Source organism: Alosa alosa, chromosome 19 (genome assembly GCF_017589495.1).
Source record: "Alosa alosa isolate M-15738 ecotype Scorff River chromosome 19, AALO_Geno_1.1, whole genome shotgun sequence".
Lineage (NCBI taxonomy): Eukaryota > Metazoa > Chordata > Actinopteri > Clupeiformes > Clupeidae > Alosa > Alosa alosa.
In genome coordinates, this window is record NC_063207.1 from 19258180 (window position 1) to 19284218 (window position 26039).

General features: G+C 41.9%; 1 protein-coding gene across 1 annotated transcript in view; it reads left to right on the top strand.

Moving 5' to 3' along the window:
* Positions 1-23544, top strand: part of sntg2 (syntrophin, gamma 2) — a 48611-nt gene extending 25067 nt beyond the window's left edge. Inside the window, exons 9-17 of the mRNA XM_048270723.1 lie at positions 2216-2343; positions 6431-6560; positions 7740-7778; positions 8553-8678; positions 10121-10192; positions 11247-11456; positions 20159-20251; positions 21556-21666; positions 21794-23544. Of these exons, the coding sequence (XP_048126680.1) occupies positions 2216-2343; positions 6431-6560; positions 7740-7778; positions 8553-8678; positions 10121-10192; positions 11247-11456; positions 20159-20251; positions 21556-21666; positions 21794-21925 (1041 nt within the window). The 3' untranslated portion in view covers positions 21926-23544. The remainder of the gene's footprint in view (positions 1-2215; positions 2344-6430; positions 6561-7739; positions 7779-8552; positions 8679-10120; positions 10193-11246; positions 11457-20158; positions 20252-21555; positions 21667-21793) is intronic.
* Positions 23545-26039: the final 2495 nt, after the last annotated feature.

Sequence of the window (26039 nt, forward strand, 5' to 3'; positions counted from 1 at the left end):
CCGAGGCGCCTCTGCCCCCACAGCACGCCACGCGCCATGCGTGATTCTCCAGCCCATTTTTCATGTGTGCGCTGCATGTGCATTATGAATGACAAGGCCTTCGGAAGGCCTCCCTGATGAAGTCGCGTGGAGGAAGCACGAGAGTTAAAAGAGCGGTCCACGGTAAACATGCAGGAATGATGAGACAGAATGCCTCGGCTTATTTCCCTCATATTTTGTTTATCTAATTTTGACGAGGAACAATGAACACAGATTCTTCATTATTAAACATTGGAATGCCGTGCCGTGTGTCCAATTACTTGGCATCACCCGCAAACAAACGATCCTCGCTGGCTCACCCTCCTTCCCGGTTGGAGGATGTGCGAGTGTGGGTTTAAGACAGGCCATGCTTTCTCCATAATTGCTGAGTCAACAGAATCAGTGTACTCCTGTATTTGCCAAATGAGCTTTTTCATCCTCTTTTAGGCCTGCTTATATCAGCGCCTGCAGGTGATTAGAATTCACTAAGCTTGTCATCCCCTCTAGGCTGCTTCGACATTGAAATGATTGACAGTGTTTTCCTTTCAGAGAGCCCAGGAGGGGCCCCGCATTGATTCATTTACATGCCAGCAAATAATTAGAGTCGCACCTCATGCTGCGAGGGGACACATCTTGAAGTATGGCAGAGTGAGTGATAGGAAGGACAACAATGTCAGCTTAGTTCTTGTTTGGCCAGGTCCACGTGCCAACACTGACACCGCATCACTCTAATCTGTCCTGACATCCCGACAATATTTTATTCCTTGTCATCTCATCTCTTAGCCTGGCATGGCTCGACATGAAAGTCAAATCAAGTTTAATTATCTAGCATGGGCCTGCATAAACATGGCAAAGGGAGAGGATCGGAACATGGGAAACGGAGGAGATGTAATTGGCTTTGGCATCCCACTTTTGATTTGATCAGAGGGAGGGGGTTCCACTTAGGAGACCCTGTGTTCAAGCTCCAGACCAGGGATCTAATGACAGTGTGTGAGGAAGGCTTTTCCATGGTGGCTGATTTCCAAACAGCTCCCTGTGGTGTCCGCAGGAGCATGGCACCAACGTAGTCTGAAGGGGCCTATGATCAGCTATGGGTCAAAGTCAGGGAAGGAGACAGAGCCATGGAAACGTCAAGTATACATTCATCTAATGGCAAGCGAAATGCCCTGAATTACATTGAGGCATGTTCAATTTCATTAAGCTAAGCTAAGCTAATGTCAATGCTGCGATTGCCTAGTAATTAACTTTTCGAGGATAGATTGAGTGAAGAAGCATCTTAACACAATAAAATGTCTCCTTCCCAATGCTGAGCCTGTGGAAGATGTTGATCTGATCTGACTGAGGCATTAATGCTGACTGGATCGGCGGATCCCTGTGTGTCACAAGCGAGACTTATACCATTTGATTTAGTTGGGAGTAAATGCTTTATATCTCTGCAGAATTGGAGGTCAGTTTCATGGACAAATCACACAGCATTGAACACACATACCCTCACATGAAGAGGGGTGGGGGCTAATCTGTGTGTTGTACATGAGAAACATGTCCATGAAAAACAATTTTTTTCATTTCTGTTTGTTCAGTGAAACAGCCCACTTTCGGCAAACACTAGCAGAATTAAGGCCACATCTTTATAGCAGTATGTCATTGTGATAGGATTACAAGGAGTGTTTAAAGAGTGAATGTGCGTGTTTCCAAATGACATGTACACATAATGCATGCACACACACAAACAAACAAACACACACACACACACACAAGCTGTCAACACTCCAATCAACATTAGCCTGTGCTAGAGGCATCTGTGATAGCCCTGAAGAAACGTTGCCCTCAGTCTGAACACAGTGCAGTTGTTTAAATGAGTCTCATTTGTCATTGAGGGACCCTCTCATCAGCGCTTAGCATAACTCCCCATTTGTCTAAGGCGCCATGATCCCACTAATGAAGCAGCATGGTGGGACGGTTGTAGTAACAGAGCTAGAGCAGCACACAGCCGCTGCCACGTGAGAATGGAACATTTTCACCATAAATGTTATTGGATTGCAGGTTGCTGTTGAACTCTAATGGCTCTGCACTGATCAGAGATTAAATATTTATCCTCTTGCCTCTCTTTTTCTCTCCCTCTTCTTCTCCTCTCTCTTTCTCTGTCCATCTCCCCATCTCTCCCTTTTTCTCCCTCTTTCTCATTAATTCTGTGTAGGCCCCGTCGTCGCCCTCCTCGCCCTCGGCTAATGAACCAAAGTATGAGAAGCGCTGGGTGGACGCAGTGTCCCTCCCTCTGGCCATGGCCCGGGTCTCCAGACACAAAGCCGGAAGCCATAAATTAAGGTGCAGTAATCCCTTGCCCCCCCTCTATCTCACCTGCACGCCCCATCCTTCTCCTTCCAAACAGTGTTTACGTAGCCACAACCCACTTGGGCTCTTTCATGAAGGCTGACCCAACCCCCACACCTCCATTCCATGGGCGAGGGCGAGAACAATTGGTGTTAAGCTCAATATCTATGCACAAGCATGATGTGTGGAAAGGTCAGCGAGCCTCCACCAGCACGAGGAGGTCCGTGGGTTAATGAAACCAAGTCCTTCCCTGCTGGTGACCCATCTGGGAGGAAGACGACGAGGAAAACATTGTGCGCCATTAGATTTCTTTTATATCCACCAATTAGCTTTGATGATGGAGGACAGCTGAGCATTAACTAGGCGCAAATCAATGGAAGATAAACATTCGAGAGAATAGCTGACCAGAGAGCGTTGAAAATCACCACAGTCTGTGTACAGAAGGATGAGCTACTGATGAAAATGTCCTCGAAGTTCCATCCTTCATTAAAGTAGCTGCTTTTGCCATATACTTTTTCTGAACTTTAATTTAATTAGTTGGCACTTGCAGAGGAATCAATGTATCATTTATTTGCTGAAGGCATCTTAGAATGAGGTATATTTCTTAGATCTAATCTCTTTGAGGTGTAATTAGCAGTGGGCTTGTTTGCTCCAATTAGTCTCTATTTGCAGTTTGATATTCTGGATGTGTGACTGCTTACACGTCATTACTGAGGCATGGCCCTCTCCCTCTCATCCTACTCATTTCACAAGTAGACTTGGTCATATTTAAAGCCACTCTGGGCTGTATTTTGGGTCACCAGGGCATGGCGTAAAGTTCGCTTTTCACCCGCGCAAAGTTGAATTCGGTATTTTGCACGATTATTTTTTAAGCATTGCGCCCAGGGGTGTGGCAATTAACAACCTAGGGAGGGGACTAGCGCGTTGTCTAAAAATCGCTATCATACACCACCTAAACCTGAACCTAAAGCATTACAAATTGCACGATTACAATGGGAAACATAATTAGAATAAAGATATTACGAAATACTGTACATCTCATGATGAGTAGTTATTCACCATCATTTGCAAATTGGTAATGACGGTTAAAAGTGATTTTAGAAGAGGTGAGAGACACATATGGAGCACAGCTGATAACACACTGTCACGAGAAGCAACTCCTCTGCAGGATAAATGTTGTTTTATTCAGTCATTTGAGCAACATTAGGGTAAGTGTAGCTTTTTCCAGCCTATGTTTTCGGTGGTAACCCATTGTCAGTCAATAGTGAAAGTAACTGCATATAACTGTCTTGTCGTTGACTGACTCCTTGGTGAAGTTAGTTTCACTTTGCCAATGAGTTCAAATAATAGACGAGTGCAAATGCGTGAAGGCTATGCTAGGTTTTAGTAAAGCATGGTTTAAGAATAACTATTCCATACGGTCTCGCAAGCAGCCTCCTTCAAGCCGTTGAATGCCAAAATATTGATGCATTTATTTGACATATCGCGCTTTGCGCCGGTAAAGGGAATGACAGATGTCATTTTCATTGGTTTAAAATGATGTTACGCCCCAAACACACCCATATGACTGATTAAAAAACCTAGGAACACCTTGTTGCGCCATGCGCTACACGTTTGATAACGAAACCCCTCCCAATGTGAACTGGACATCCTACTAAATTTGAATAGACTTTTGACGAGTGACGATGCACTTTAGAATGTCATGATAGACAGTGGCGTCATACCCATTGAAATAAAGGGGGCACGTGCCCCCTCAGATTTTTCCTCCCTGATAATTTTTTTGATCATAACTTTGTTTCTATTATGCTCCATAATAAGCCAGAGCCTATAACGACTCAAATGTATTCTCCTGGATGTGTAATAAACCATAGCAAAATAGCCGAAGACCGGTCAACATCAGCCCTTTTCCTAAAAGTAGTGTCTGTGTATGTTCCCATAACAACTCACACACGCATTGAGCTCGCAATGTTTTGCTTGTGTTGAACTGTTACAGTTAACTTTTAGGCTACAGTTTGAACAGTTGAACTGTTACAGTTACAGTTTAAACAGATATCAGTCAATGGTGTTGAAATGGTAAGTAGTCTAGCTAAGCAATAAAAAGTAGTGGAATTATTTGTGGTTGACCAGGAAATTTTGACTTGATCAAAAAGTTAGAACTATGGATTTGATGTTGGCCGCGAATTCAGAGCATTACTGTACGTTAACGTTAGCCTACATGGTGTCAGTGTAGCCTAGACTACTCTTACAAATTGTACAAATATTTGGCAAAGTCTCCTAGTTTAATTGTTTCCAGTTTCATAGAAACGAGGGTGTTAAATTTGCAGTGACTACAAAATCCAACCTAATAACATTAGGCCTACTACCAAGGTATCGCGTTGGATGTTTCTCCACTTCATGTATCTGGCAGCTAATCCATGTAGTGAAAAGGGATAGGCTACCCGTTCAAAAGGAGGTCTTCTGTGGAGAGCAATGTGCTTATTCTGCTTAGTGGTCTGAGTGTATGGCTCTTCTTCTTTTTTCCCCTGAACTATCTACCAAGGCTTAGCCTTGGCCCCCAGGGCTGCTTACCAAGTCCTTTCCTATTTCCTCCTTGCCTGCCCCACACAGCAGGTTTGATGTAGAGGTAGGAGAGAGCCCTGCTGGAGTGCTGTAAGGTCCAATCATAACCTCTGGCAGGCTGACTGACACTCTGCCACCTCCAGTACCAGTATCAAATATAATCCTGCCACACACTCCCACGCATTCCCATACTCAACACAGCCATTTCCATTCCCAAAACGTCTATTAGTCTTTGTACCCCTGCAAGACACACACACACACCCCTTCTCAATATATGCGAGAACCCAATGAAAAGGGAACACTCTGGACTAATGGATTTTTTATTGTTCTCTGTCACTCACGATGGCAGTTCCATGGTTTCACCGGCTCCAGCTGCAGTCCCCTGTGAGCTCAAGCAGAACATTACATTCTTGAGGCAATTTCTCTCAGAAACAGGCCAACCAAGCAATGGTTGTATCTCTCATCCATGACTTGGATTAATTGAAATTATGCCTCTGAACAAATGGCTGTATCAGACTAGCCCTGCTTTCACAATGTTTCTATAGATGTAGCACACTGGATATCTATGACCTAATTCAATTCTTTGGACTTGTAAACCCCTGTCTTCAATCAGAACAAATAGATTTTGATGTCACTTCAAGTAAAACAAAAAAGTCGGGCATAAATGACAGTGTCATGAACTAAATAGCAGACTTCCTAGAGACTGGGGTTATTGTTGCTTTGCTGGACCTGTCTTTGGACCAGTCTCATCATAGCTGGACAGTGTGAGTTGTAGGTTTGATAACTACATATTTAAATGCTCTATCCACTGTGTCCTGTCCTTGTTTTGAAGTGTAAAAAGCACATACCGCTGTCCTTGATCTGAGGTTCTTAGTCATGTAAGGCTTGACTGATAAATGTTACTCCTCAGCAAAGAAAACATTACTTGGCACTGCACTCAAATAGACCCTATTGTTCATGGAGGACAATCGACAGCTGCCATTAAACTACACAAAGAGGTATTCTTTCACAGTGTGTTATCAATACACAGCAACATAAAGTGTCAAAATACATGTACAGAAATACAATAGATGTTGGCAATTCATACATCTTATTCATGTTCATTCTGTTGAGTTGTTTGTTGTTTGGCCATGAAGTTTTTGATTATTTTTAAAAATGTATGTCTTCTCAATCTATATTGTCTCTGAATACATGCTTGCTACACTTTATTAAAAGCATAACAATCCGAGACATTTTCCCAATTTCACACTGCAAGGTACTTGCATAATAGGCTACCTTATTTGGTTGCAGTAATGGCAAATGATCACTGTTGTCCTTGGAAAAACAAATTATATTCCAACATAACACACAGGATTTACTGAACTTTTTGAATTTGTAAGCTTGTCAGCTTCTCTCTCGCTCTCTCTCTCTGAAGCTCTTGATTCTCAACTCGTGTTATTGTTAATGATTCCACATTCTGTTTCTCTCTCTGTCTGGTGTCTCCCTTTGCCCTTCCTTTTACCCATCACACTCTGTGGAACAGGTCCAACAGTTTTGAAGTATTTGCCTTAGATGGATCATGCACCAATGTTCTACAGTTTTGCACAGCAGCAGAAAGCACAGACTGGCTTCAAGCAATATCAACCAACATTAACGATTTGACACACGAGAATGTAAGTGTTAAGAAATGCAAGGCAGTGCAGTGGCTACAATCCTATAATTCACTGATTTATTGGCTTATATGTGTATTGATAGGAACTAAGGAATATAGGTGCACTGGAACCTGTGCACAGGCACTCAATAACAGGCACATTGGATTGCACTGCGAGCACGATCGTTATTACTGTGGTTCACCTACTGCAGGGTTGTATTCGCTCTTTTCTCTTGGAAAGGGGTTAAGACACCTCTCTCAGTAACCCAGATTCAGACATGAGGTACATGCTCTATAGGTTCATCCCTGAAATACCTTAATGGGCACTAATAATGAGCTTGTCGCAGGAGACATTGTCACTTAGAGCTTACACTCTCTCTTGGATGCCACCAAGCTTGGTGTGCCACTAGTGACAAAGCTCCAGTACTCTGTATCCATCCCAGAACACCGAACAAAAATTCCACCTAACGATCTTATTTCTTATATACTGTGTTTGGCTTTAATTGCCATTCTGATGATCCAAATGGGTCTTTTTCTCCACCAAAGACACAAGCGCACACTGATTTACACCCGCACAGCTGCTTTTTTTTTTTAAAAAAAAAAAAAAAAAAAAGAGCAATTACCTCACTTGCGTCACCTAATCATGAATGCAAAGACTGATTGCTAAATGTCCAATTAGGGCGTGATTGTACATCAGTGCAGTGAAAACAGAGCTGTGACTGGTGTTGACCTAGAGCCTAAAAAAAGACACGGCGACACGTGTGACTTTGATACCCTGATGATGACGCCAGGCTCTCTGCCATAGACAGCTGATGACCAGCACTTTTTCCCTCGGAGTGATAACAGGGTTTAAATTGAACTGAAGTTGACTCAGATCCTCTGATAAAGCTTTTCAGTGCTACTACGTCTGTGGACGTGCTAGAAGAGACTGAAAATATTATATTATATTTGAATATAATATAATATTCCAAACCATTGAAGATTGTTTCATAATGTTTTTAACCTACTAACTGCCCATCTTACGTAATGTAACATAAATGTATTGTCAGTGTACACCACAGATAGTTAAGATAGATAATATTGAATATGTTATAGCAATTTTATTCGATTTTATTCGCTTGCCTCTATAAATCTGTTTTTTTTTTTTGTGATGTGTAACGGTTAATATTCTTAATGAATTCCTACATTTCTCCACTTGTAGATAAAAATGGCCAACCAGGGCTTCTCTCCTGATGATCAAGTATGTAGTTTTTTCATAAGACAAGCTCTGTGTGTGTGTGTGTGTGTGTGTATGTGTGTGTGTGTGTGTGTCTGTGTGTGTGTGTGTGTGTGTGTGTGTGTGTGTGTGTACTGTATGTGTGTACAGTATGTGTACTGTATGTGTATGTGTGTGTGTGTGTGTGTGTATGTGTGTGAATGTGTGTACAGTATGTGTACTGTATGTGTATGTGTGTGTGTGTATGTGTGTGAATGTGTATGTGTGTGAATGTATGTGTGTGAATGTGTATGTGTGTGAATGTGTGTGTGTGTGTGTGTGTGTGTGTGTGTGTGTGTGTTTGCCCTTCGTGGAGCGCTCGTGCGTGCGTGCGTGTGTGTGTGTGTGTGGGAGAGAGATACAGCATGTCGCATTTATAGAGTCGCTGGAAAGAGAGCAAAACAAAGTGCTGAATTAAGCTCACATCTGCCTTTAACTGAAAAGCAAAAACAAAATGAAGTCAACAGAAAAAAATGAATGAACATTGTAAATGGTTAGTTGTAATTCTTGAATAAATTAAAATATATTGAGAATCACATCCATGTTTCAGTTAGTTAATTAGCCCTCTTTGCTATTGTTCCCAGTTTATTATGACTAATCAAACTGCAGATGTGGAAGATTTTACTCCAGACACAATAAAATGTTCAACTTCTTTGCTAGAGAACTAGAGAACCCCCAAAAAAAAAAAAAAAAATACAAATACACTCTTCTTTTTGCTGAGGTATTGATTCTGCCTCTTGTGCACAATCTGTCTTGCAGATCATCCATATGGGTTGGGTCTGTGAGCACCTCCAGTCACTCCAGTCAAGCGACGCCAGCCAGACTCACAGCTACAAGTTCCTGGCTCTCAAAGGATCCTCCCTCTACGTCCTCAGGAGTCCGCCTGTAAGGCTCTCACTTACTGTACGTCTTTATTTCAGCTTCCCCAAGGACCAGCTCTAGGTGTTTTTAGGTCAGCAGAAACAGGGGAAAGCCAATCCTCATGGAGGAGAGAGACACTTGTATTATGTGAAAGAACACAGTTTAAGTTGAGTTGTTAATGTTTTATGAAGAGGAAAGGACTTTTCCTGCTCCAGAGTGGTGTGGCTGGCCATGGGTGAAATATATCCAGGAGCAATGGCGAGTCGGCGTCTGCGCCTTAAGTTTGTGATGTTTTGCCTGGTGCGTGAACTCCAAGGTTTGAGTACAGTAGGGAAAAAAGCAGAGTCACACTCAAGGGCTTGATTCTAATACAAACTAATACGATAATGGAGACATTGATAAAGGGCTAAGCCCGAAACGTTTGTTTCCCAGTTTTTTGTCTGTAGACTTGTTGAAAATACCTCGGCTCTCAATACAAATTTGTATTAGAATCAAGCCCTTGAGTTTTTTTTTCTACTGAAATATATCCAGAAATGCTGGCCAATTTCTTCTACTGCTATCACCCTCACATTGCAGTTCCAGAAATCACCTGCCTATACAGTATGTGCAGAGAGTTGACTAGAGCTTGTACAAGAAAGTGCTGTGGACGATGTTTCTTTACTTTTCTTTTTTTAATCACTGAATTAATGTGGAGAGGAGTCTTAAATGTATGCATCCAGTGTGCCTTGTGGGGAGGGGAAGAGTTCCTACTTATACATTAGCATGTCATTAGCGAGGTTATATACAGTATTAATTGTGGTCCCTGTGAAAGAATGGCAGTAGCTGAAGTTTCTTTTATCACTGAGTCTTGACAAGTTAAATTGCACTACAGTTCGAACAGGAGTTCAGATGTAACTGCCACAGAGTCCAAATGCCTAGAGGTTGGAATTAGTAGTTTGACTCATTGTGCAAACGCTTAAATATGCTATAAATTTTAAGTTGTGGGTGAATAAGATAATGTTTTCTTTATAATTCAAACAGGATATTTTTTGCAGATTTGTCTGCAGATCTTACTGTCTCCATCTATTTCTTTAATTACACATAATCTCCAGATGCTCTCTTAAATTTGTTCAAATGCTTAAATCTGTATCATTGAATAAGTCAAAGTTGAATGTGTCTTATACCCCTAAGAAATCAAATGATTGAAAATCAGTTGAATGAAATGTCTGCTTTGCTGTTCCTGCATACTTTCCCTGTTCCCAGACATTATTTGCTTGTATTCACTAAACAGCTCGCTGACATTTCTAGTTCAGTTTTGCTTACCGTATATGCCACTTGTGGGTGTAGGGGATTGTGTTGTTGATCTAGTTTGCATGATTTACCAACCTGACATTTGCTCAGCATGGGATTAATTATGGAGAGAGGAGCTGTACAGGAAGAGCCCACGGGGATGTTTTGAAACGTTTGTGTTTATTCTCTTCCACCAGGTCAGTATGTCAGACTGGGCTCAGGCCGAAGCGACCTTCAACCTCTGTGAGGTTCTCTTTAAAGTTCACAAGGTATGGGGCTTTGCTGTTTGCCTAAAAAACTGACAAGATGTCTGTCCAGTAGCATGGTTTGAATCAGAGTGAACTATTCCAAAGCTAACTACAAGGCTTTCTGGGAAACATAAATAGGGAGTGGTGTAGAGATGTGTCTGCATTAGAAATAGTTTGACTGTTTTAGACTGGAAATAGTTTCTCTCGAGTGGAATTTCAATTTAGGCATAAATGTTTTGAAAAAACTCTTTGTAACAAGTTGAATACAGCCATGGCCTACTGGTTAGCACTTCGGACCTGTAACCGGAGGGTTGCCGGTTCAAACCCTGACCAGTAGGCACGGCTGAAGTGCCCTTGAGCAAGGCACCTAACCCCTCACTGCTCCCCGAGTGCCGCTGTTGATGCTGGCAGCTCACTGCGCCGGGATTAGTGTGTGCTTCACCTCACTGTGTGTACACTGTGTGCTGTGTGTGTTTCACTAATTCACGGATTGGGATAAATGCAGAGACCAAATTTCCCTCACGGAATCAAAAGAGATACTTATACTTATATAATAGTACATGCAGCAGTCCGCTGAAAGTACATTTAAACTTCTCTTATAGTCTTAAATGAATAATGCCATGTATTCAATATTTCCCTATTTTTCAGTCAACTGTTATATTTCATTTTCCATCTCTCTCTCTCTCTTCTTTCTCTTTCTAATCTCCCCTGTGTTTTTTCTCATGCATATGGTGCAGTGTATAGCCTACAGAAGGGTCCAGTGTCAGTTGATAGTAATGGTAGTCTGTTGTTTACCTTGTGCTATGAGTTGGTGCTCCTCTGCAGTGTGACAGTGAGCATAGCAGCTTTGTTGCAGTCCTTATCCATGTGATGGTTGAATTAAGTGTTTTAAAGCCGTCTTTTTTTCTGTCCCTATCTTTCTCTGTTCTATCTCTTGCCTTCCTCCTCCCTTCTGCTCCTATCTCTTTCTTACCTCCTCTGTGTCTTCTCACTTCTCATTCTCTCTCTTTCTTTCTTTCTTTCTTTCTTTCTTTCTCTATCTCTCTCTCTCCCCCCCTTTGTCCATCTGATTTAGCTATGGATTGCGGAGGACTGCTGGATCCAGGCGAAGCTGTATCTGGGCTTGCAGCAGGACTGCGAGCTGCGGGACAACGAGCCGTTCTGCTTCAACGTGCTGGTGGGCCATGGCCAGAGCCACTCCTTCAGCGTGGAGCTGGGCTCGGACCTGGCGCTTTGGGAGAAGGCTTTCCAGAGGGCCGTGTTCGCCGAAGTGCGCCGAGTGGGAGTAAGTCCCTCTTAATGAAGCGCTCAGGGTATATTAATCTCTCTGCGTCACATGCAGGAATGTCTGCTATGGAGCTGATATTACTGTCACAAGGATGAAATGCTCTTTAGCTCTCCAGAGTGGTCAAGCTTGGGTATCCTGTTTGTGTTTAACTCCCCTCAGGGCTCTACACTAACATTTTTTTTCAGGAGCACTTGTGCGCCCAAGTTAAAAAATGTAGGAGCACAGACAAAAATTTGGGCGCACAGTCAGTTAAGTCACATTAAGAATGACTGACAACATTTAGGCTACAGGAAACAGGATTTTAAAGATCAGTGCCTACTTTATTTTCAGTCTGTTCTATTTTCCTACATTTTGTTAATGTAAAATAATATAATACATTGCCATATTTGCATTTAGCCTGTATATCAAGTATCCTGCCAAATGTAGGCTAATTTATTTATTTGTGAATCCATCTACTGTATAGCTAAACCAAATATGCCCATGGTGACCTATCTGAATGCATACTGCCTAATATTACTACTAAAACAGTCCATTTTCTCTTCCACAAAACCCAACATAGGCTAATCAAGGATATATGTTTTATACTTTTAGTTTTTATTTGAAATATCTGCATTCACTGGCGCCTTAATGCAGGGCCTTACCTGGGCTTCAGCCCAGGGGCCTCGACCAATGAGGGGCCTCCTAATAATAATAATGATAATCAATAATATTAAATGGCCGTGGTGTCGTTTTGGGCGCCAGTCATAGCCTACTCTGGAGCTAGCCTAATTGAGCACATCGCACTGCTCTACAATGACATCCATGCAGAGGCCCCCTTTGTGTTCTCTTCTAAAGTGTAACAAAATGTAACAAAACTTAATAAATTCCAACGGGTGTGTAGAGGAGCTAGAGGAGAGGCTGAAACTGACTGACAAACTTACAAACTCTGGAGATAACTGGGTAGGCTAGGATTGAAGCAACGATAAACGAATGACGTGGATTCCTGTAACTGTCCATGAAAACACCAGGTAAATATCGTAGCAAATAGCCTGACAATGAAAGGGCTTTAAAAGCATGTATTTAACTGGTCTCACTGGAATGAACGCAGAACATGGGCTGTTGCGCAAAGAAATGAATTAGTGATCAGCATTTCCGTTCACCAAAAGCTAAGTTTGTGCTAACCCATTCGCACAAATAATAGCCTATGTTATGTTTTCTCCATTGTTAACGTGAGATATGTCTTCATGTAGGGTAGTATAGTGATAATGCATAGGGTAGCCAATGTTCACGTCACATGAGCCAGCTGCTTGTTCTGTAGGCTAAAAGTATTAATGTCCCTCCCAAGCTGCGTTAAAATGGTGTGTTAAGTGGACAGAATTTCAAAAAACCTCCTGGGGAACACCCCGACACGACAAACACATAAGCACTTTTGAAAAGCTTGAAACGTCCATGTAGCCTAACGCATCTTTTAACTTAGCCAGCCAGTGTTGTAAGAGTTCAACGCTTGTTTTCGTGCAGTAGGCTAGCCTTTTTGATAAGCGATGTCAGGGGTAGGCTGAGGAGGGCTTTCTGTTCCTGTTTATGTAAAGGTTTTACATAGGCTCAATAATGATAGGCTACACTGCATGTTATAGGCTATATTAACCAAAAGCGCACGTTATGTAAATAGGCGGGTCAGATCGCGGGCCGGGTATCATTTAATCATGATTATTTTTTGCGGTTGGGGGGGCTTAAAACATATAGCCCAGGGGCCTCAGGTGGTATTAAGTCGCCACTGTCTGCATGGATAGGGGCAGTAGGCAAACGTTAGGTCTACTTTCGTTTTGCACTTCAGCTTGTATTCGGTGTAAACAAACAAGCATGCGTGGAAGCCTGGAGTTGTCAGTAGCGTTCTACCTTTGAATAAAATGGGAGTATTACGGGAGGCTACTTTTGTGCCGGTTCGCTACAGCTATATTTTGCATATTGCAGAATACGTCAACTGGGCTGAAAGGCATGTTAGGTTACCTTTCCTTCTCTCACTGCATTCTCAGAATCTCATCCTGTTCCTCCTATATCCAATGAATTCGGTGGATAGAAGAACTAATTTCTTCAATCTTTGCAGCTTGGCTGGCTAGTTTTACTTTCCGCTTTTCTGCAGCTCTTGGATTTGATAGAAGTTTTAACTACTAGCGAGTCACAACGCCAAACTGCTAACGTTGATGGGAGGTGTAGTTTTTATGCTGCATTAAGCGACGTGATTCTATGGTTTGCACCAGTAATGTTTTCGATGCTGCGGTGTATTTTGTAGACAAACATTGACATGGTTAGAAGTCATTCGCACCAGTCGCCTAAATATTTTTTTTGCACTTTCGCGCGGCATCATTTTTACTCGCGATAATGCGAGTGAAATGGGCGCACTGTAGAGCCCTGCCCCTGTACCTACAGTTTTGTTGAGTCATTGACAATGTAGTGGCCTAGCACGACTCTATACAAATATAATATATTTCAGTGCCATATTCAGTGGCAGTGAAATACATTTCATTTTGTTATTAGTTTTGTCCTTAAAAGTGACTTTTAAAGGCTAAATAGACAGATGATATAGTTTTTGGAGTTGGAGTAAATATTTTTTGTGGGAAAACTTGTGTGTTTCTTGATCTGACTGACCCTCTCAACAGACTTTATTAAGAAATGAAACTTGATGGTAGCCTTCACCGTTATTACCTTTTTTTTAAACACTCTCTCTGACTGGATTGGATTTCTGCCTCAGACCTCATCTTGTGGCTTGTGCTGTGTGTAATTCAGGGTTGCCAGGACCTCTTGCCAGGACATCTTCAGTTCAGGAGGCTTCAGTCTGTTTATAGTAGCGTGTAGGCCGTATTGTTATTAAAGCGTGAGGGCAGTGGGGTTGGATGCCAGAAGAGAGGAGCAAAAATAGAGAAGGTCATAGAGGCACTGGATTTAAATAATATAAGTATGGATTTCTGTTGAACATGAAGTATAAATAAGGCATTCACAATGAATAGATAATGTAAACCATATTTCATTATTCTTTTTTAGTTTGGGATTTTGTATGAGATGGATGAGTCATTGGATAAAACGTTGAGAACAGAAGCCACTGAAACTAAGTCCAACTATCTAGCCTCCCTAAACACTGATTAGAATTTGAGTTAAACTGAGGAGGTGTCTTCTCTATGTGGATGAATGTGTGTGTGTCAGAAGACTTGTTCCCATTGACTTTGCGTGCTAATCAAAACTGTACCAGACCATATACACTGCATCCAACTTAGAGTTATTGACAGATATAAGGTTGCTTTTACATCAATCCAAATACACCCAGACAATCACAATATCTTTATTCATATCCAACACAGAAGACAAATATCGGGCTGTTGTTTAATAAAGAAGAAAGAAAGAATCTGTTCGACATTTAGAAAACTAACAGCAGCTGTTTACAAAGGTGACTTTCTGCCGAGACAAAGAAAGAACTTCAATTACAGGTAGGGCATTGCTTTTAATTTACCCATACAAGGAGAAAATCCATGGCAGGAGGCATTGAAGCCAAGATGGTGCTCTGTCTCTGATTCGTTCCTTTTCAAACATTATTATTAGTTTAATTAAATTTTACTGAAGAACCTGTTTTGTAAGTCCTCTCCTCATTGAGCCGTTAAATTGCCTTGCTCACACTAAGGTTTGAGGCATTGCAGCTTTATTGATGAACTCCTGAGTTGAGCATCAAACACGCCTCGTCTCTGATGGGAGTACAAGAGGTGAGTCCACTAAATCTTTTAGTGGACACAGGGACCACTCCACTCCGAGTTTAGTTGGCAAAGGTCAATGGAGGTCAAACTAAGTGTAACAATTAAACCTGAGTGAGCGAGCGGGCAAGGAGATGAGCCGTAGGCATTTTGGGTGAGAATGGCGAGATCATGTCAACGTGATGTGAGCACTACCGCTGTGAACACATCCATTCATTGAAAATCCTAGGTCCAAAAATAAATATAATTTAACATGCAAAACAACTAAATGAATGCTAATTTAAAACATTTTTGTTCATTGGACTATAACCTACACAGCAGGGAATCTGGATTTGATTTTCTTTTCTCTCCTGGGATGCTGTGAACACATTTAGTGCCACTGAGTTATGCAGTGTTACCCCTCAGTGTTAATAGTCATGATAGGACTAAGTAATAATTGGATGGTCACAGTCCAAAATTGAGAACTGTAATAGAGTGCAGTAGGTATTAACACAGCACAATCATCCTTATCTGTGGAAAACACCAATGGGCATGACAACATGGCAATGGCTGTGTCTGCTGTGTGGAGGTTTTTCGTCTTTGCTCAAGCAGCTTATGGCGAAGGTGAGGAGGTTGGCTGGCTGGCATATTTCAAGAATGGGATTCTGTGGTTTGTTAAGCAATGGTCCTTTTTTCCATTTTCATACAACTGAGTCAGTACAGAGGCTATGCGTTGTGTCAAAAAATTTTGAAAATGGCCCGCAGTGCTTTATACTGTATGTATTTTTTATTTCAGTCTTGGACTGAATACTGCCAAAATTGAAATAGGAAACGCACGAACAATGCCCCTCTCTTTCTCTGAGAGAGAGAGAGACAGAGAAAGAGAGAGAGACCCAGGGGCTGTGAAGCAGGGAACCCTTAACTAGAGACATTTCTAAATAATACAAAGGGTAGAACCTGTCAGAAGAGATTTAAATCATAGCTCTGCCAAGATACAGAGGCAAGGGCAGAGTGTGAGACCTCCCCTCCTCACCCCTCCCCCTCCCTTTGCTCCCTATCCATCCCCCAATTCCTCTATCTGGTCCAGCATCGGTCGTGGCCACAAAGCAGAGCCAGATATTATGCCAGCAATTATCCAAGCCATTCTCTCTGTGCGCTTCCATATGTGTCCGCTTTAAATTCCCCAGTTACATGGAACTGTGAGATGACAGCGTGACGCCCTTTTGAGGCACTGTGTGAGAGATAAAATAATCACATTAAGGCTATAGAGGAGGGATTCTACGGGGCTGAAGTCACCCGGAGTTCAGGATCATGATTCCGGGGAGTTCAATTTAGTTTCCATTGAATTTTGTGGACAATCATTCATTCCTTAGGCTAGTTCTTAACAGAACCCGGAGAAAGTGTCCACACGGCATGTAGAGCTGAGAATGATGTCGGCAGTGCTCTTTCAAAGAGCATTAGGCAAAATTAAATCGCGCCTCGCTATTCATTTCTACCAGTCGGATCCCTGAGAGCGAAGATGAAAAAAATTACAGCCATCCGCTCAGAAACCTAAGTTCAATGCTCCCAAAGAGGAGTTGCTCTATCGTTCAGATGTAATTTACACTACATGAAAGATCTGGAATGAATTTTGTGAAGGCAGCGGGGTTGCTTAGTAGTACACTCCAGCATGTGGGGCAAGAGTTACCCTTGATTAGTTACAGTTAGTGACTCTTTTTGCTATCTCTACGACTTATCACAACAGTCAGAGTGAGGTTCTGTGTGTGTGTGTGTGTGTGTGTGTGTGTGTGTGTGTGTGTGTGTGTGTGTGTGTGTGTGTGAGTGAGTGTGTGTGTGTGTGTGTGTGTGTGTGTGTGTTTCTTGTGTGTGGCACAGCTATGCTAATACAGTGGAAGAGCTGACGTGTGTTTGTGCATGAGCCTTTGGATCTGTCCCAGGGCGTCTCTCTTGGACTGCAGCAAAGGGGCCAGAATGCAACTTCTCCTCTGTGATCAGCAGAACCCCCTGTCATTCAACCACCTCTCCCTTCCAAAAAAATGCAAACAGAGAAACAATTTTTCCCTTTTTTCCCTTTAATGATATAAACTCGGGACCCGGTCCTTCGGGAGAGTAACAAATGTGATGGAGGATTTCAATTAGCCAGTGATTCTCTGTTCTCCAGCCAATTAGCCAAGCCTCCCGCTGTCTCTGCGGAGTGTTCAACAGTTCAACTTCAGCTAAGTCGGCAGCTCAGCACAAGGCCGTGTGAAATAAACATGAGCCACTGAAAGAGAGCACCTGCACAGCTGTGCAAAGCCAGGCTCTCAGGAGAGCACATATCCAAACATCAAGCGAGCAGAGCGTTGGGCATTCCTGTCCTGCCATTCTTGAACTGCTTGCCTTGACCTCCACTTTATCCTAAACTGTGAATGTGGTGGCGAGGGTGCTCTCTTACTGTGTTCCAGTAAAGATGATTTACTCTGAGAATGCTCTGAAAGAGATAGACAAGTAAACCCACACACACACACACACACTTTCCAATTCGTTGTTAGGGAGTTGATTGATGTGGAGGTAATTGTGCACGAATCAGTTGGCAGGCAAACAAGCATTGCTTTATGGAAATCATGCTCATTAGAAAAAAAGTACTGTTCTTTCAAGGTATGAAATCACTCTTAATGAAGGTACTCCAGGTGGAGTTAGTTTAATTCTTTAGCGCTAAAAGCTAATTTCTGTAGTCTGATTGCTTCAACAAATTATGATTATCATCATGATCGTGATTAAAAAGTTCTCCTGTTCAATATTATTCCAGTCACTTGCAGGCGTTCCACTCCCAGCTCATACCCAACTCAAGGCCACCACAACACAGTGGATTTTCTGTGGCGGTTATTGCAAGGTTTAGGAGAGTGATATTAAATACGACATGGGTGCTTGCAGCACATGCAGCAGGGTAGCTGTGAACTACAGTATTCAGAGTGACAAGCTGCACAATGTGTCCTGCCTCATCCTCGGGGGTTGTGTTTCTTCTGATGCATACTGATGCAGAGAATCAGCCCAAGACATAGCATAGTATTACTGGTGGTCAGCGCATCCAAACATGACAAGGAGTTTCCGAGAAGCACAGCACAGCTGTGCACCCCACCCCACCCCCACGTCCTTGATCCTCGAGAAGAAACCCGCCAATTAGCGATGTGTAGTCCGCGCTTCACGTGCCACATCGAGCACTCATGCAGGGTGACAGTAAGCATCGCAAATCTGCCTCGCTGCCGTTCGCATTCTTGGCAGGCAGGCAGAATGCTCGGGCGTCTCTCGATCTGAAGGCACATCTGCCAGGGGAGTGCTCTGCTGAGTCCTGGCTCGTTTAGCACTGATGGTACATCACAATTAAGGACATTACAATGGGCCACACTCCCTCCGAGCTCCGACGCAAGCAGAGCAAGAGAGTGGCAGTGTATTAGGGGTGGGGGAGTGAGTAAGACGCAAGTGAGAAGTTCCCCAAAGTCTTGGGATTTGGGAGATTGCAAACTGTTTATGCACTGAAGTGAGACAGAAGTTAGGCCTTTGGTGTGGTGCAGAAGCCTCACAAGAAATATGAACGGAAGAGTGAAAGTCGGTGAAACAGTAGAGTACAATTCAGAGCTATACTCGGGTAACTCAACTGATATCTGGAACAGTAGAGTACAATTCAGAGCTATACTCGGGTAACTCAACTGATATCTGGAACAGTAGAGTACAATTCAGAGCTATACTCGGGTAACTCAACTGATATCTGGAACAGTAGAGTACAATTCAGAGCTATACTGGGGTAACTCAACTGATATGCGGAACAGTAGAGTACAATTCAGAGCTATACTGGGGTAACTCAACTGATATGTGGGAGAGGAGTGACTGCAGGGGATGGTGATTGAGTATCCTGTATGGATTTTCAAACAGTGAGTGTATTTTGAGACAGTGTGCAACACAAAGAACTCTTTTGAGAGACAATTATGTCATAGTAGGCTAAGTTCATTAGTTGAGGCTCAAAGATATAAAGGTGTTAGATCTTGGCTGAAGGGCATGATAAGAAAACATTAAAAATGTTAGGTGCAAGGGAAAATATTCCTTGTTTTTTAAAGATGGAAGGATTGTCAGTGGGGCTCTCTAGGTTTCTCTGGGCTCTGTTTTGAAGGAAACAAAGACAGAACTTACCTGGACTGCCAAATGCAGACTTGAAGAATGGGTGTGCCTCAAGTCATAGGCATCTTGCGAGGCTATGTAAGTGAGCTCAATTGGCAAAGCCTGAGAGAAATGTCTTAAGCATGACATCAATTCTCAGTGATACAGTAGCTCTGTGCAACCCAATTATGCAGCCTCTTGCTGTCAGTCTCTCTAGAAGGCCTGCCGTATGTTAGCCTAGGGCTCCAAAACAGAATGCCTGTCAATCTCCTCACAGCATGGCAAAGTCCACTTACTGTGAGTTCATTTCTTATTGCATCACCGCCTTTCTTGCTGCACAGACAGCAGTTACGGGAAGAGTGGGGTGTAAGTGTGTGTGTGTGTGTGTGTGTGTGTGTGTGTGTGTGTGTGTGGTGATGGTTGGGGGTGCTGTATCAATTATTCACAAATTACACCAGTGAAATATCTTCCTAAGACATTTTGTCACTATAATGGCAAATTGTTATCTGTGGACCCCATAATATATGCATTAGATTTTAAAGCCTTCAGATTTTTCTAATTTCCCTCTCTGCTAAGAAGAGACCTGCATAGCTGTTGCCATAGTGATGGGATCGTACCTGTCCAATTGGTAGAGAAAATAGCTGCGGCAGTGACAGCATGCGTGCAGGAAATACCCACCCATTAACATAAATACTCATTCCCATAGAACCGCCGCAAAGCAGAAATTATACACAGGTGATTCAAATGCCAGCACAGCGCATGGTGGGGTTTGGCATCATCTAGTTAAGCTTTCTAAAGCCTAATTTGTGTGTATGTGCGTCTGTTGGGGGTGTTTATTCTGCCTAATTAAGAATATTTGTCTTCTCTTCTCAGTCGAAGACATACATGTGCAGCAGTCATGGGAGAATACTGTGTTTCACCATCGACTTTGACGCCGGCTTCTCTTGCTCAGAGAGCATATCAAAGGTGAGAAGTCAGAGGGTAGGGGATCATCTGAGATGCACATGCATCCCTCTCTGGGACTAAAGCATTTTTCTTCTCTAACATTTAGTCGAGTTTCGTTAGCTTGTTAGGGCTATTTATAAAGCCACAACAAATGCTGAGTGAAGAGTCAGCTATGTCTGCAATGACAGATACCTGTCACTTCCAGCTCCGCAGGAAGGGACAGATGGCTGGAAAACTTGCTGACATAAAAATGGGCCGATGCCAGGGGTTCCCCTGCTGACGTTTAACGGCCAGCATTATGAGTTGGGCATGCCTGGCATCCTCACCGTGTCTAGTGGCACGCCGTTAGAGTGTTTAGCACAGTCGGTCGTTTAGCGAGCACCTCAAACAAAGAGTGGTCTACATGGCTCAGTCTCCATACACACATGCCTCTCTGAAAAGTTTCAGAATGAGGAATCAACCAAGAGCTCATTTTCCCTTTGCCTCCCTGCCCATCCGTCCGTCTGTCCCACATTAGTCTATACAAATATTTCCGCAGAGTTTCAAGCCCCCCTTGTGAAGTGAGTCATTAGTCTGTACTTCTTATTATGATCCTATTGCGGGTGGTGAGCCAGTGAATGTAAATGCACAATGCTGTCTGATTTGCACTCCGACAGTCGGCCATTAATTGTACAGGGTCTGAAGTGATCATTGTGGAAGCAGTAGGAGAATGCACTGCACCAAGACTGATCCCTCTGACTGTGTGTGTGAGCTGATTGGCTTTTCTTTTTTTTTTTTTTTGAAAGTCAGTGCGGGAACTGTCACAATGTACGGTTGTGAGGGACTGTACTCTATAGCCCAGATCTGTCATCGGAATTGCCTTTAATTAACTGTCTTTCAAGACAGCAACCAGCTGTCTATCTTTGTGTGCGGCCCAGTCCACCAGTCAAGGAAAAAGAAACATGTACAAAACATCCTTTTTAGAGGTGTCAGTCACTCAACAAAAGGCATTGTCTACGCAGGCTTCAGTCACCCAATACCCCATTAGGTTCATTAAACAATACAGGTTCAAATGCTGGTCGTAGACAGGACACTTTGTTTTTTTGTAGGAAATGCTTTATGTAGCTGCCAGACAAATTAATCTCAATAGGATGCTTTCAAGTTGAATCAGGCCCTGTGGGTGTTGAAACCAAAACAAATACGCACACAGAAATAACTTACAACAAAAAGGCCCTCAATTCTTTTCAGAAACACGGCGAGTGTGCTTATTTAGCTGGGCAGTTTCGCCGCTGCCATTTGTTCTGTGCAACCCAATAGTCTGTGATTTATTCCTCTCCTTTGCGCAGAAAATCCTTTGGAGGTACAAGTTCTCCCAGCTAAAAGGCTCCTCTGACGATGGCAAGACGAGAGTGAAACTCCTCTTCCAAAACTCGGAAAACAAACAAATCGAAATGAAGGTAACTGAACACTCCCTCCTAGTCCCCACACTGCCTCAGCATCTAATAAACCTGCTTCTCAATTACACCGCTCATCTCCCCAGTTTACATCAGCGTTCATATCCACCATCTCTGTCCCTTTTGATAGGAGTTGGAATTTGCCAACCTGACGGCAGTGCTTCATTGCATACATTCCTTCATTGCCGCCAAAGTGGCCTCGGTGGATCCCGTCTTCGTCAACAATCAAAGCATCACCAGGAAATACATGGGCAACAGCTAGAGAGTGTTTTCATGTACATGTGACATCCTTTCTCCTAAGTCGACTGACTATTTTATGCACAAATTCTATAGATATATTTAGTTCTTGTTATTTTTATATGACTTGTAAAATAAGATCAATATGTGAAAGAAACAAACCTTTTAGGGTAGAGGATATTTTGACATGCATCAACTAATAATTTGGTACTGACTTTTTTTTCCCTTTCACCAGTCTGCTCCAAATGGTGGTCATGTAGCATAGCAAATATTGACACAAACTTGGTCAGATGATTACTGAGAGCATGTGTTGCATTTAACAATTAATGAAAGACACAAAAGCTAAACCTGAAAATGTGAACAGTCTGGGTGGTGAATTTAAAGACTTTTTTGGAAAAAATGGAAAGTCTCTGTGTACATATGGATTGTCCATACCTTATGTATTTTGTTCGGATTTCTCAGAGTGGTGTTCTCCTTGTTTTATTTTTATTTAGTGACATTAATGACTTTGACACTTATTTCATCATTCGAAAATGCTGTTTGTTTTTTTAGTTTTCAATTGAAAAGTGAAAGTATGTTTCTGTGTATGTGAGAGTTCCCCTGCAAGTGTGCATGTATGGAGAGTATGCCCACTAGTATATTAATATGTCAAATATACAAACGCAAGCAACACAGTATTTTAATTTCACACAATTCCATTTCCATGAGTATTATGCATTGAAAAGTCATGGAAGAAATATTTCACCTCAAAACCCAACAAAATTTAATAAAGTATGATAATGCGTCTTTCATGTGTTCATAATATCCAGGTGTAATTTAACATAATCCTGAAATCCTGGGCCAAAGCAAAAGGAAATTACCAGTTTATTTATGAGTAAGATTTCAAAGATGTAAATGTAAGGATATCAGTGCTTTCAAAAATGTTCCTGTCACACAGGTGTCAACGCTGTGCTTGCATAGAGCGGAAAGTAATTTTATTTTATTTTCCTTATTAACCCTGCGTCAGTTAATGGATCTTTCTCTCTTTTCAGTGTGTGTTAAAGCTCTTCATTCGATCCCAGCCCAGATCAAAAACAGACTAATAGCACTTTCTCAAACCTCATTAGCCCAATCTCCTTCATCAAAGAAGCAATTCAGTGGGAGACTAAAACACATTTGCATGTATGGTTTGTGTAAAAGTTATATGAGAGAAAGCATCAATCTTTGTTTCCCAGTTAGAGGTGCTTTTGTCTGACATTATTTCAGCAGTTTGATATTTGCATTTTCCCTAACGAAAGCATTCTTTCATAGCCACAACTTAAATGGAAATTATGGAATTCACATCAACATATCCTATGTTAATGTTAATTCCATTACCTTCCGAAAATAATTCAGATGTTCCAACTGAAAAAGAAAACTGCTTCCTCTAGTGAAAATTCTTTCTCTATTAGTTATATTCTTCAATCCTCTCGCTTCCTCCAAGGAGGGAGAAAGACATGGATTTACTTTTTGATGCAGCTGAACTATTAAAAATCAGAGTGTTCTTGACACTTGGTGAAGTACTGAATTCTTCATTTGACTTGGAAGACCCCTAAGAATTGGCTCATTAGTTACTGACTAAGCCATTAATTACTCAGTGAATATTTTACCACCTTCTTGGAACTGGTTAACGCACAAATGGGGGGAACTGGTTGCATCTTTGCAGCTTTGGCTGACCTTTTCCACACAGTTATATGCAGAATCACTTGACTTCTGAAACGTCATATAACATGGCCGGGACATTTGGCTGTCTGCAACCATGGATTTTAACAGTGTCTCCGTTTAGCTTGACATAGATCAGTCACATATGATGTTCGTCAAGGGATTTTGCACCTGGTTTAGATTTTTTATGTAGGCACTTAAACAGATAACAACCGTTAAGATTGAAGGAAAATGAATCATTTAAAGCTCCTGAAAATTTTTAGCTTTGCTTTCACCACTCATCATTTTGGAAATTTTTCATTATTCAGAATGGGTGCAAGTAGGGTTGCTTCTGTGGTGGCAGTGTATTGATGCGTACGGGTGGTGTGTGTGTGTGTGTGTGTGTGCATGCATGTGTTTTCCACATGAAAGATAATCATTCATAAAAAATGATTTGTGAATTGAGTGGCTTGTTTTATTGTTTAATTGCATTGCAGTTATTTTTGTCTTCAAAAGATTCTTTATATTCCACTGCCTCCTCATTCAGTTGCATAGTACTTAAAATCAAAGAGAGCCCTTGAATTTACAACTGTGTTCACATGTGATTATACCTATTGTCTTTACAATAAAATAAATTTATTGGTATGAAATAGATAAACTGATTACTGCCTTTTTTTCTCCATGATAAAATATATAACCTGACTCTTGCCAGATGAATTTCGTTACGCCTAGCTCCACCCATCCATCTGGGATCAATCCATTGAAGTGTTGCTTCAGAAGGCTGGGCCTAATCAAAAAATGCTTGCATATGATTGGATAAGCCACTTGTCCGTCATCTATTGACGTGCTACTTCAACCACTCACATCGAAGCCAACCCGTGATGCTGATAACAGTCTCACAGTCGCTTCTACGCTATGTCCATGGAGGTATTATGGCTATGTCACATCTATGAAGCTCCCGCCCTGCGTCCTGATTGGCTCTACCATTCAATCTCGTGATCGTGAAATCACTCTCAACAGAAGAGGTCCCAGATGGATGTGAGTGAAGCTAGGCGGAGCTAAGCGGAACGAAATTCATCTGGCGAGAGTCAGGTTATAAAATATATACATATCTTTATTTTATGTCATTGTTGCTGATTATGTTGTAAATTATCAAGTTGTCTTCTTGATTAATATTATCCACTGGTGTTACATTTCACTGCCATCCTCCAGTGGATATACACACGTGCACTCTGTATATTGGCAGCAGAAGGATTTAATATGTGAGGCACCTCTGCCCTGTGACTACATACTGGCAAATAATCCATCAACTGACAAATGATCCTTACTAATGGACTTTAATGATAATTTTAAAGGTCTACTGACTACATGAACTTTAAATAAAAAGTTCACTGGTAACGGCTTGGCAACAGCGTATTTACACATTTTAAAAGTGACAAACAGAAATACATTTCCAGTTCTTTGTGCAGGTTTTATTTTTTAATGTTTTCCTTGCCAGGCAGGCCTGATGCCTCTTTGACAATACCCCAGCCACAAACCAATCATAGGTACTCAAATCACACTTCATGCCCCAAGGCATCTTTAGCCTCAGTGCATGCACAAATAAACATGATATTGATTCTCAATATTTATAACCATGCCTGACATTGCTTCATCTGTCCCCTTTGGACTTTTCACAAACATCCCTCGGGTTATGCATGATTGCTTTGGTATAATTTACTGCAAAGAACATAAACTATTTTCTACTCTCATACCCATAATCACACTGCATATAGAGAGTACTGAAGCCATGACATAGCATTGCCATGGTAGCAATTTTGCTGGATCTTCACAAATCAATCTAACCATAGTGGTGACCATATAGTCGTGGCTTTCTTAATCTATTTAAATAATTTCACAATGTTTCACTTATGCTTGTATACTTTTTAACATTGTAAGAATCAACATATATTCATACTAGGGCTGGGACAACGCGTCGACATAATTGATGACGTCGACGCAAAAAATACGTTGATGCAAAATATGCGCGTCGATTCGTCAAGCATAACGTGTGCCACTAAATATTTTTAATTTTACACCTTCAGTGTTTCCCATACGTTGACTAATCTGTGGCTGGGCTTATGTTGTACTATTTAAATTAAAGATAAGATAAAATCCTTTCATTGAGCTGCGCTTTTTACTCACGCAGCCTTTCCTTGCACCGCCCACTATCTCTCGTAACGAGCCCGCTGCCCCCCCTCTGCATGTGCATTTAACAAAATATTCACGATTGTTGAAGGATTGTTGTTGCCACATAGAACCATTGCATAGAACACAGCAAGCTTAATTAGGGCCCGAGCACCGAAGGGCGCAAGGCCCTATTGTTTTTGTAAGGATTATTTTCTTTTTCACTATTATTATTGTTTATTATTATTACTTTTTTGCTTTCCTGTTTTTGAGGTGGTTAACATGGTCGAAAACTCTTGAAATTTGGCACACAC